At 33.9% G+C, this 13,748-nt stretch overlaps 1 protein-coding gene across 3 annotated transcripts in view; it reads right to left on the bottom strand.

Annotated features, from left to right (window-relative positions):
* The window catches only part of PREX1 (phosphatidylinositol-3,4,5-trisphosphate dependent Rac exchange factor 1), a 239,229-nt gene that overhangs the window by 60,277 nt on the left and 165,204 nt on the right, over positions 1-13,748 (bottom strand). For all 3 annotated transcript variants that reach the window (XM_039351244.1, XM_039351245.1, XM_039351246.1), the window contains 3 exons: positions 6,866-6,966; positions 1,480-1,583; positions 593-642 (listed from right to left, as the gene is read on the bottom strand). In XM_039351244.1, coding sequence (XP_039207178.1) covers positions 593-642; positions 1,480-1,583; positions 6,866-6,966 — 255 coding nt within the window. The remainder of the gene's footprint in view (positions 1-592; positions 643-1,479; positions 1,584-6,865; positions 6,967-13,748) is intronic.

The following is a 13,748-nucleotide window of genomic DNA, read 5'->3' as shown; positions in this document are numbered from 1 at the left end:
AAATGAATGGCTCAAGCACAAATATAGCCAACACACATATTCGTTCACACACTTTAAAGCATCACTTCCCCTTTCTTAGAGTACTGTTGTTCTTTAGGACAGTAGAGTTTTCGATGAAGCATAGCTATGGTTCATGAGTTGCTTCTATGCACCATAATGTACTAACGTGACAAGGAATGATCATTCAAGTTACTGCATTCTAGGAAAATTGAGACACTAGGGGTCCACTTCAAAAACTAGAATTCCAATCCCTTTTTTAAACAGACATCATTACTTTATGTTACCAGTGGTTTATTCTGAAACATATGGTAGCCTGTTATTTAACAGACCAATAGTACTCATCCGAAAACTGAAAGAGAGAATCATCCAATGATGTTTCAGTATACCAAAAAAAGTTATCTTTAAAAGGTTATACTATAAGAGACAATACAGTGGAACACAGTCACACAGTCCTAGCTAACTGAAAATATAGTTAAGAGGGAAAACAAGTTCTCCCAAATTGAAAACAATTTATTTCTGGTTCAATAACAAAAGGGATAAAATTCCAAATGAGATGAGACATAGTATGAAGATCTCATGATAATGAACTTACTTTATTACTGGAGTGTATAGACTGTGCAGACGACAGTAGAGCCTTACACCCTACAAAGAAAAACAAATGATAAGATTACAGTCTAAAATACAGGTTAAAATGTTATCTAAAACACATAGTTTTAGATAATGGCAGTAAGAACAGCAGTAAGCCTGAGTAAATCACTGCCTTGCTGAGGGACTTATACTATAATAGTTCACCCTCTGAATTAAAATAAAACAGAATCATTTAAGTAAAAAACATTTTACTTATTTCACAATTTTCCTAAAATTTCTTGAACTAGAATATTTTAAAGCACCTATTTTGTTTTCACAATTGACACGAGTTAATTATGTCTAGTCTTCCATTCAACTGTACTTGAATAGACACCGAACCTATTTGGTTGTAAAACATGCTATTTCCTCATCAATTATAATAATAGTAATAATAAAAAACCAAGTCCTGCAAATAGAAGTAGAATGACAGTGGCAAAAGAAAGCAAAAATAGTACTAATAGTAATAGGCATTTTGAGCACAATTCCCAAAAATCTGGAACACCACTAGAACATCACTCGCATTGACAAAATTGGCACCAGTCAATTGCAAAAGACGTTTAATGCCATCAAACAACATCTGCTTATCACAGGTCGTGGGGAAGGACACAATAGGTGGATACAAATGCTAAATCCAGTTGAAATATCTGGATGACTGTGCAATCAACTATAATAATATCTTACATATTCCATATTTCTACAGAAAATGCAGTTTGAAAGTGTTGGTGTAGGCATAAGGAAAATGATTCTTTACAATATATTGGATAAAGAAAATGTTATCAACAATGTAAAATAAGTTCTAGACTAAGCTAAAACATACTTTTTCTACACTTTTAGCAGCAAAATCAAAAATACCTTAGACATGATGTCTTCTAATTCACTCCGTGGCTTATATGTCCCATCATCATAACGAAATCTGTACATCACCTGTTCGTTTTTGAAGTGGTGCTTATCTGAAACTGAACCATCAAGAATAATAAACAACTCTTATTTTCCATTCTCCAGCATGAAATCTTCCAAACCCATAATCTGTTGAACAAGATTTGGTTACTATAAAATAATACATGGAGTTCTCAGTTAACAATGGTAATAGGCACTGGAATTTCCATCACTAAGTGATGTGGTCATAACATGTGACACTACATAACCATTCTGCTTAGCAGTGGCAGTACCTCTTTACTGTTGTTAAGTGAGGACTATATGAGTATTTAAGCAAGGACCTCACAAGATTGCAACTTTTGACTTTCTGCCAGCTTCCTCATTGACTTTGCTTGTGGGAAACTAGCAACAAAAATCACAAATCATGGGACACTGCAACAGTCAGAAATCCAGGCTTGTTGTCAAGTGCCTGCATGATAGTCACATGACAGTGGGGAACTGTGCTGACTAGAACTTTAAGGACTGGTCATAACTACCACTCATTCAATGACATCATAAGTTTAATTGGGCGTTGAATGGGTGATCATTAAATGAGGACCACCTATGCACAAAGACAAAAGAGTGTATTAAATGATAGTTGTTTCTTAGCAAAGCATATTTCTGCTTGCACAGATCATTGCATCTACACCCACTATAACTGTTCACATTTTGGGGGAATAGTACTAGAAGTATATTTGCAAAATTTTCTGTAGCCAAGATGAAAGTGATATTATTAGTAATTTATATTTAAAATAATAATAAAATTGCTCTCCATTCATGTATTTAACAATGTACTTTTCCACTTTTTTTCTCATATTACATATTACAATTAATAATAATACAAAATCCAACTGGAGACCACATCCAAAGTTTTATAGATGTAAAAAGTAAAAAGTAAAAAGGTTGACCTTGATGGAAATATGGAGGAAGCATTTCTTGGGCAAAAGGGACTGGAATATTTCTAAAATCCAGATCAAGATAAACTAAGTTACCAGGCAGATGCCTCCCTAATTCACTGAAGTGTAACAAGGAGGAGGAGATACAGCATTGTCAGAGCTGCAAGATTCTGTTATAGCTAATCTCAATAAAAGCAGTTTTAGCCTTCATGAGGAGTTGATTTCCTGTTCTGATCTACTTAGTGGGCTTGAAACTAGATTGCCCTGGGGGATCAGACAGTATACTTTGCATTAAGGTAAAGCCATTACTGGATATAATCCAATAACTAATAGGAATGGGATCACAGCTTAGTGGCAAAGCATACAGTTTATGTGTGAAAGGATTCAGATCAAACTCTGCAATTTTCATGTAGAAAACAATTGGAGATATAAAGTATAAAGATTTTGCCATGGAAATCTACAAGAGAGGGAAAGCAGAGGCAAATGACAACATTCATATGATAATGCAATCATGCAAATGCTGTGAGTTATGCTTCTATTGTAATGGTGGTTGTATATATGGAAATTTTGCTTCATTGCTATTTGCTGCAAAAGTCAATGGATCTTTCATTGCTGGGAACCCTGGAGAGCTCCCATCAAAAATACCAGCCTACACTGACAAATAATAGCTTCCTGCAATATTGCAGTATCTTTCAGGCTCTTAAAAATGGCATTGAATTAGCTTGAGAGGTGCCTTTCCACGAAGGGCTGAAAGAGATCATCAGTTAAATAGCTCATTATTGTGACAATTACATATAATATGAAGATGTGTTGTATCAGAGAAACAACTTTGTTAACATTGTCATGCCAAGTGTCTGCTGTAGCAGAAGATTATTCAGCAGTATATCTTTATGTAATTACATAATTACAGCTGGAACAAGTCTTTTTTTCCTATTACATTGCCTAAAAGAAAGGCTAGATTCTAATTATTTTCTCTGCTCAATATTTCATCAGAACATACTTGAAAATTGACTACACTGAATACTCAAGAAGTGATGCTGTCTGTTCCAGGACTAAACTAATGGATTTTCTCCAAGATTTCAATTTATGAAAGCATATTCTACTATTGTCTACTGACACTGTTAGAAAAAGCAATTCTGATGTACTAATACAAAGAGATTATCAAAAAATGTCAGTCAAATTTAATAGAAGAACTCCCCCATTAAAATTCGTTTCAGGGAGTTTGCATAGCAATTAAGACAACTCAAATTCCTAAGGAAGAAAATGCCTCATTACTCTGAAGTTAATTTTCCAGCTTTGAACACCTGAAGGATGCAGCAGGAACTGCTTAAATAAGAAACTGATACTGTTATTGGGAAGCAGCAGGAGAAAAACACATTCTGGGACTCATTGTTGAAGGAGAATATCCTCCCATCCAACAAACCGCTGGAGAGTTATTCTACACACTGGAAACAGGTCTTGATTATGCTACCCATGGGCATTCTGAGAGGAAAAACAAATTATGGCTCTGTGAACAAATGCATCTGTTCAACATATTCATTTGCTCAATGACACATCTTGATAAGTATGTAAACATCTGCTTCTTAGATCTAAAAATGTGCAACCCGCAATATGTAAGCAATTTATTACAATAGTTGATCAGCACAGGAAACAAAGGGGAAAAAAACTGGTAAGGTTTGAAGCCTTAGGTAAATTTTATTTATTTTATTTTTATTTTTTTATTTAGAAATTCTAAATAATTCTAAATAAATATAGTATCATTTTAGCTTTGCCATAAAATTTTATCACTCTATGCAAAAACATAACGTATGAAGGGATCAGTAAGGCTGGGGATTTTTTTATTATTATTATTTTTGAGATCCCTGTGTCAAAATATGTAAGTACATTGTAAAAAAAAAAGACTTTGATCAATCCACCTAAGCTTTGCGCATACTAAATTAGAATGAAGTCATCTTGGAAGATGCACTGTTAAATTTCAGCATAGTTATCAACATTTTGTCCCAAGCACAAACACTGCTGGTCCCTCAGTTTGCCACATGCTTATCCACTGGTTAAAGGTTAGCACTTGTAAAGTAAATGTTTGATTCAATGTCACAAACTAGATTTCAAGAGATTGTCACAATTGCTTATCAGGAAGTAGCTTTACTGCATTTCTTCAGAATAGATATATACAGGATTAAATATTTAGTTTGCAATCTTTTGTCCCCATTTTTGTCATAAACTGTATGAGACACAATGGAATTTGCTACTGAAGAATATGCATAAAGAACTGCACTGCCAAATGCTTTTCTTCTATTTTACAATCTACAAGAGAGGTTTACCTAATATTTACTTTAAATTACGGAGAACTATTAAAATAATATTTTATTTATCATATTTAGAGACTGCCCATCTCCCTCACAGAGCTACTCTGAACAGGGTTGGTATTGAAACTTCAATACCATCCACAACAATATATATTTCTAACTTTAAGAGCCACTGAATAGTGAATCATCCTGGACTTCTGGTTTTGCGCAGTAGTGACCAGTCTCAGGCTTGCGGATTCTCCACACTCCCACGGCTAATTTTGCCCTGCCTGGGGATCCTAAATGGGTCTAAGTCGCCCCGGAGAGGCGACGAAGAAAGAAGGGTGCTCCAGCGATTCTGGAACAGCGGCGGCCATTCTGTTCGACTTGAGGAAAGCCTTCTAACCCAGCAGGAGAAAGGCTGACCTTATTGCATTGACCAGACCAAGCTACTAGCAACTGAAGTCCAAAAGCACTAACCAGCACAACTGTGAACAGCGTGCTTGAAACTGGGTGAAGAATTCGATCTTCTCTTTTCTATTCTACATTAATTTCCTGGAAAAGATCCCCAAGAAGCAAAATACCTCTGAAAGTAAAGGAGGGGAATTTCCGCCCCACCCTAATGGAAGCGGCAAATTAATCTTTTTATGGAGGATCAAAATATATGGAAGTGAAATAAATATAAAACCTGAAATTTAAAACCTAAATCTGGATAAATCTAAAATTGTTTGAATGGTTAAGACGCTCATTTTAAAGATAATTGTTTATTTTGGGAATTGAAAAACAAATAGATGATGAGAGTTACCAGATAGAATACTTAAAAAAGAAACATTTGTTTGAATATGGTTGAAGAAATAGAAACGTTTTGGAATATATATGTCATTCTAAGAGGGATGAATTCCTAAATAATATAGTATGCTCTTTTCCCTTTTTTGTTTTTTTTCTTGATATGAATAATATAAAAAAGTTGAAATGACTTAGAAATGTTTTAGATACTTAAATGTGATTGAATTTAAGAAAATTATAATGGATAAAAATATTTTGAATAAGAGAAAGGACTAGATGACTAGATGTATTAAATGGAATGTTTAAAGATTAAATATATTTTAATTATGGTTAAAAAGAATAAGAAATGTAGAAAATAAATATATATTAGTTTAGGAGGGATATATATTTTAAGTAGTATGTTATTTTTTATGTTTCTTGACTCTTACTCTTTCTTTTTTTTCATTGTTTTATCTATTCCTTAAGAAATGTAAAAGTGTGAGATGGTTCATATAGAAAAATAGAGTTAAATTTTTAAATGTAATTAATTTTTGAGAAAATCTTAACCAGTAAGAATACCTAGAATTTGGTGGGAGAAACAAATTAAAATAAGGACTTAACAGGATCTATGATAAGGCAACCAGAATGATTGGATAGAAAAGAAATATTATATTGATGTGATTATTATTTTTAGGAAAATTGGGAAAATATATATTTAATTGTTATCTATCAAAACAATAAAAATTGTATTAACTCAATGTTTGCAAAAGAGGATATTTCGGGAAAAGAGGAAATCAACTAAAGCCATTATGTGGATTATGGATTATAGAAATCAATTGTTGTTGATTGTTTTACAAATGTAACCCAGACAACAGACTGTTCACCAATTATTAAACGAATTATGTTTAAAAAATCAATAAAATATATTACAAAAAAAAATAGTGAATCATTTTTGTTTTGCAAATTCATCTTGGTTTCAAGCTTAGAAACATAGAGATGAGTCTTATAATATGATGGCTCTCATCACTGGAATTTACTTCACCATTGTGGCATACTAACCCTGACCCCCGTTTGTTTTAGGAACTCTTTCAAATTTACATATATTTATGTTAGCCATTAAATTCCACTAATATTTGTTTTTTAATGTATGGGAGGTTTATTTCACAATATTTATAGCATTATATCATTTCTGTAAACTATATGAGAAGCAGTCTATAAATATGCTAAAATAAGTTTCTCCAGTTAGGGAACCTCCCAAAGTTCTGACTGAAAGATTACTTTTGTACACATTTGGCTTCTTTTATGCTTCTTTTAACTTTATTACATCTGATAGAGTTAATATTAGTGGAAGTTAATGCTACAATACAAAACACTCACCATGATGGATGATGCCATTCTCCAACAGAGCTTGTCCCAGATTGACCCCTTCTTCTGGTTTGCTTATCTCCCCAATTTCTTTCAACCAAGAAACAAACTCACTGGAAAGAAAGAGATGAAGTTTAACAAATGAAATTAATTTCCTATTTCCTTTAGGCAAAAAAATAAATGTTCAAGATATGTAATGATCTAAGACATCTTTCTCTTTACCAGGTAAAGCAAAGCATGTCTACACGAAAGCCACATGTTGAAGTGATTAGGATGCTGATGTTCAAAATCTTCACCTTCACAAAATATCCAGAAAGACTCTTGGCCAATCATTTCTGTCCACCTGATCTACTTCAAGGAGCCTTCCTAATGTGTTTAAATCGCTGATGAGGCAGCATGCTGAGTCCTGCCTGAGTTTGTGCATGCATGATCTCTGAATAGTGATGTCTGTGTATGAGCCTCTAGCTCTCACTCCTATTATCCTTAAAATAAAACTGCCCAGATTTTACACAAAATGCATCCTATCTATATCATCTGCCAAACTGCATGCGTTAACTTTTTATTTAAAATGTATGAACATATTATGGTTTCATAATATGGGCTGATTGTGTATAAAGAAAGGCATATCTCTCAGTCACTTTGACTCTAAAGTTGTCTGGGTAATAAAGTACTGACACTTCTGCAGTTATCTTAAACCAGACATGTCAAACTTGTGACATCACATGACGTCGTGCAACGTTATCGGAGCTTTTTCGCCATTGCCAGCAATGGGGTGGGCGTGGCTTCCCGATGACACATCCAGCCCGTGGGCCAGCAGTTTGACACCCGTCTTAAACAGAAGAACACTGATACTGACACCCTTAAACTCCGCTGAAGATGTTACCTAGCCTGCTAACCAAACATTTGGAAACCAATCCATATGCTAGAAGAATGAACCTTCACCCTAATCCTACACCTGAGCTATAGATAATCGCCACTATTACAGTCATCTTAAAGGCTATCAAGACTACTGGTTCTTCTGCAATTAATATGTGATTAACACTTGGCTTCTGAATAGCATGCCAGAGGCTGCATTCTAAGAACCTATGGAAGCCGACTTACAAATTTCATTTAGTGACTGTTCAAAGTTACAACATCACTGAAAAAATTGACTTATGACCATTTTTCACACTTACAACCAATACATCATCCACATGGTCCTGTGATCAAAATTCAAACACTTGGCAACTGATTCATATTTATGACGGTTGCAGTCCCGGGGTCACATGTTCACCTCTTGCAACCTTCTGACAAGCAAAGTCAATGGGGAAATCCAGATTCATTTAACAATTGTGTTACTAATTTAACAAGTACAGTGATTCATTTAACAACTGTGGGGAGAAAGGTCATAAAATGGGGCAAAACTCACTTAACAAATGCCTCACTTAGCAACAGAAATTTTGGGGTCAATTATAGTCATAAGTTGAGGACCACCTGTACCAGTTTGTATTATTACTATCTCATTTGCATTTTCTGCCTTCTTTAAAATTACCACTTGGTTTGAATTCCTAAACCTGGACTGCAAAAGTATTATTGGTAGTTCCTTGATTAGGATAAAATCATACCAAAATTGGCAAGGCAAGCTAGTGTATATAAACAGGGGGCAAACTCCACACTTATTCACAGTGATGATTTTATCTAGTAATAAAAGGTCTGCAAATGAACAACTAAGCTAAAAATACCCCAAGATTCCATAATTCAACCCTGAACTATGCATAGTTTATTGGAATGCAGAAATTTCAAGACAGATAAATGATATGAATAAATAAAGTTTAATAATTACAATAAAGAGTATTATCAGGTCAGCAACCTAAGTTTTATTTATTTCCCTTGCTCCAGAATTTCAATATGGATAAGAACTGAATAAGCTTCTTGGATGAGAAGCAAACCACCTTCATGGAAAAAACAAAGGAAGTCCAGTTGCCTTTTGAAAAAGCACCTTTGGAACAATCATGACCTAGATGACTGAGAATCTCCATAGACATCTGGTAGAGACTGGTATTCTTTACTGATCACCCATCATCAGATAACATCAGAGAAGAATATCTTTTTCTATCTTTTTCTAAATTTTGATCAATGTTTACATTCCAGCACCTTTCAGATATTCCAGTTGCCTTTCTACAACTCTGATTAAATCTCATCCTACTTAAGACAGTAACTTCAACATGTAGAAATTATGTTCAGATACACTAACTACTGAGAAGTCCTGCAATGAATTATGCAGCCTTTCTTTTTTACTCCCCTAAATAAATTTTAAAATGTTTATTTATTTCTTTTGGGTTTTTTTTTTTTCTGAAATATACTACCTATGGCTTCGATGAGTCAGCCATTCCTAAAAACATGTTAAAATTGTACAGTCAAATTAACCGTAACTGGAGGCATGGTTTGGATAAGCAAGTGACATACACAAATGGCAAGAATTACAGCTATTTTATTGTACATCTATTTCCTCCGCAGGAGTGCCCTTTCATGCTTTGTCTGACTTCTGCAGAGCTTTGAAATAACTGATTTTTAACTTGGCAAACTACCAGATTCCCTCAGGAATAGGGTAATGCCCCATTCATCAAGGTTTTTTTTTTTCTTTCTTTGCGCAATCTCTTTCTTGTTCATCCATGGCTGCAAAACAGCTGCAGTCTGTCTGGATCAGAGTTGTGGCTTATGCATTACGACATGGTATTGCAGTCATTCATTCAGAGAAGAAAGGAGACCTTCTAAGAAACCAGGGCTACTGCCTCAAATAATATCTCATACAGAGTTTACCTCTCTTCCCTGAAATGTGTAACTTAACTCGTGTGCTCAGGTTTATGAATTTACTTGAGCCATGCCTATGATTGCTGGGAGAAAGCTGAATTTAATAACAGCTCCAACTAAATATAAAAATTTAGCTGATTTTGAAAAACTAAGCAGGGTTGGACATGACTTAAAAAATGAAAAAAAAATGCCCTACATCCACTCTTTGCGCTTATGATCACCACAACATTCCCATATCACATAATCAAAATTGGGGCACTTGGCAACCAGCAGATATTTCTGAAGGTTGCAATGTCTGGGGCCATGAGATTGCCAGTTTCCAAGAAGCAAAGTCAATGGGACAAGTCAGATTTGCTTAATGACCTTATGATTCATTTAGCAGCTGCTTAACAGCCATGGCCGAAAAGGCTGTTAAACTGGACACAATTCACTTAACAACTGCCTTGCTTAGCAATGGAAATTCTGGTCACAACTATGGTCACAACTAACTCTATAAATTAAAAACTCCTATTATCTCTGTGAATTGGGCAGAATATATTACCAAAGAAACAAGACTAGTGAAAAAGATTTTGAAGGATCAGGACTTGCACATTGACGTCTATCTGGTACTAGTCCAAAGGATCCAAATCAGAGAGCAAATTTGCATTAATGCAAGAGGAAAAATTAGGAAGGTCATGGACAAGTAAAAAAGAGAAAAAAGAGCAGCTATGTTTGGAACCAATATTAAGTTCTCTACCAACAACTTTGTATACACAGAGATCTGTCAAACAAACTATAAAAGTCCCACTTGCTGCGCATGACAAGAAGCAATGTTAATGGTTTGAGATCAGAATAGCAAGAAAATGTGCAGGCCATATTTTGAAAAGGAGGGGGGCATATTCAGATGAACAGATATGAATTAACTGATCTGCTATAAAAAGCAAGCTGGCTGCTAAAGTTAAGTTAGAAGCTCACAATTTTGTTCTTTTTCATAGATTTAGCAATTGTGGAGAAAATAGAAAGATTGCTACATGGAAGGATTAAACCTTGTTTATAGTTAGATATGTGGATACAGAATTAGAATGCATAAAGGAATAAACTTCAGGTCAAAATTGGGGGTCTTTTGTTTAAAAAAAGGTGAGGAATCATCAAAGTACCTATAGAGATATATTTTTTTTTTTATTAAAAGTTTTATAAGTTTTACAAAAAAGAAAAAAGAATACAAAACAAGAGACAACATATACAAAAAAAATAAAACTAAACAATACATATATATAAAAAAAAAAACTCCCACCCCTCCCAAACCCCCCCCCTCCCTTCCCCCCCCCTGAGCTTCCCAGAGCAGAATATAGGCTTAAAAAGTAAAAATAAAAATTAAATTAAGAACTTTATATTTATATATATAAAAAGATTATCTATAATATATATAAAAATAAAACTTATGAAAAAACTATATAATATTTTTGTATACCCAATCTAAATTGTATAAATTTTATCCATTTATCCCAAACAGCAAGAAACTTCTCTTGCGTTTGTTGCTTTAAGAAAGCCGAGATCTTTGCCATTTCCGCCAGATAAGCTACTTTAAGAAACCATTCCTGCAATGTAGGCAAGGATTCCTTCTTCCAATATTGTCCTACTAACAGCCTAGCGGATGTAATCAAATTTAACATCAATACAACCTCCTTTGTATCACAATCTGTAACAATACCTAACAAAAATAATTGCGGAGTAAATTTTACCCTCCTTCTAAAAATTCTCTGGATATTCCACCATATTTTGATCCAAAATGCTTTTATCTCTCTACATGACCACCAAATATGATAATAGGAGGCCTCCTTATAACCACATCTCCAACATTTAGGTTGCACGTCAGGGTACATATAAGACATTTTTTGTGGATCAAGGTGCCATCTATAAAACATTTTATAAAAATTCTCCCTTAAGTTCTGTGCTTGTGTAAATTTGACATTTCTCACCCAAATATTTTCCCAGATGTCCAATGAGACTGGCTCACCAAAATTCTGCGCCCATCTTATCATACAATCTTTAATTAGTTCCGTTTCTGAATCCAATTCAACTAAAACCGCATAAATTCTCTTAATGTGGGTTTGTCTTGAATCCTTCACTTGCTTAATAAGATTTTCATCTTCTCTAAGAAAACCCACCTTACAATCCATCTTCCATCTGTCTAGTAATTGCCTATATTGGAACCAAGAATAAATAAAGTTTTCTTGTGCTAACTCTTCCCGTGATTTTAATTGCCAGTTTTGTCCATCCCATTTAAGTAACTGTCTGTAAGACACCATATCCATTTTAACCCCTCTTTTTATTGCTTCTATCGCATGCCAAGTTATAGCCCATAATGGTACTTTGAAATCACTTTTATAATATTTTCTCCAAATCCTAAGTAAAGAAATTCTTAAGATATGAGATTTAAAAGCCCAATCCATTTTTTATTGAATATTAAATAGGCATGCCACCCATAAAGTAAATCCCATCCCTCTAGATAAAGTATCTCAGAGTTTGTCAAATTTACCCAATCACTGAGTAGTGTTAAAACCACCGCATCATAATATAATTTCAAATTTGGTACCTTAAGTCCACCCCTCTCACGGAAGTCTTGCATAATTTTAAACTTAACCCTTGGCTTTTTCCCTGCCCAGATAAATTTATTAAGATCCTTCTGCCACTCATTTAAATTAATCTCATTTTTCAAAATTGGTAACATTTGAAACAGAAAAAGAAACTTGGGTAAAATATTCATTTTTATCACTGCATTTCTTCCCATGAGGGATAATTGCAACTTTTCCCAGTTCTTCAAGTCCTTCTGTACCCTGACCCACAACCTTTCATAATTATTTTTAAATAATTTTACATTAGAAACAGACAACATCACCCCCAAATATTTTACCTTATTAACAATCTCAAAACCCGTCAGGTTAGTCAAAATCTGCTTCTCCTGACTAGACATATTTTTAGGTAAAATTTTGGTCTTATTTACATTAATCTTGAAACCCGAGACCAAGCCATAATGATGAATCAACTGTAATAAGTTTACTACAGAATAATCAGGTTGCGACAAAGTAACAACCAAGTCATCCGCAAAAGCTCTTAACTTATATTCTTTTTTATTAACATATATTCCTTTAATTTCCTGAGACTCTCGAATTTTGATCAATAATATTTCCAATGTTAAAACAAACAACAATGGCGATAAAGGACACCCCTGTCTAGTACCTTTCTCTATTGTTAAAACCTCCGAAAGACCTCCATTAACAATAAGTTGTGCTGTTTGTTTTTGATATATTACCTTAAGGGCTTGTAATATGTTTTCACCAAAATTCATTTCTTCCATTACTCTTAGCATAAAATGCCAATTCAATTGGTCAAATGCTTTTTCAGCATCTAAAAATATGAGCCCTGCAGAAACTTGGTTGTTCTTATCTAAGTATTCTAATAAATTAATAATTTGTCTAACATTGTTTTTCATATACCTTCCTGTTATAAACCCTGATTGATCTTTATGCACAAGATGATGCACCACCCTCATAAGCCTATTTACCAAAATTTTACAAATATCTTATAATCCACATTTAAAAGAGATATAGGCCTATAATTTTTTGGTAAAGTAAGATCTTGATCCTCCTTTGGAATCAATGATATAAAGCACTACGCCATGAAGGAGGAATCTCTAAACCCTGTAAGATACCATTAAAAAGATCATTTAATGGTTGAATCATCTCCTCCATTAAAGCTTTATAATAAACAGCTGTTAACCCATCCGTACCCGGTGCTTTCCCTAATTTCAATTGTTGAATTGCTGAGGCAATTTCCTCCTTAGTAATTAAGCCATTAATTTCATATTTCTGATCCTCAGTCATTTAGGAAAACTTGCCTCAGCTAAATATTTATTTATATCTAACAATTGTACATTAGTAGATTTATATAAGTTTTGATAATAATCCAAAAAAGATTTTTTAATTAATTCCTTCTGAGAAACTAGTTTACCCTTGTAATTTATTTTCTCTATTATTCTCTGTCTCTGTTTCTTTCTTAATTGATAAGCCAACCATCTCCCCGGCTTATTAGCATTACAAAATGTATTTTGTTTCATAAATAATAA

This window comes from Crotalus tigris, unplaced genomic scaffold (genome assembly GCF_016545835.1).
Source record: "Crotalus tigris isolate CLP2741 ecotype Arizona unplaced genomic scaffold, ASM1654583v1 scf7180000018371.15429387391:27106975, whole genome shotgun sequence".
NCBI lineage: Eukaryota > Metazoa > Chordata > Lepidosauria > Squamata > Viperidae > Crotalus > Crotalus tigris.
This window is presented reverse-complemented; position numbering and strand designations above follow the sequence as displayed.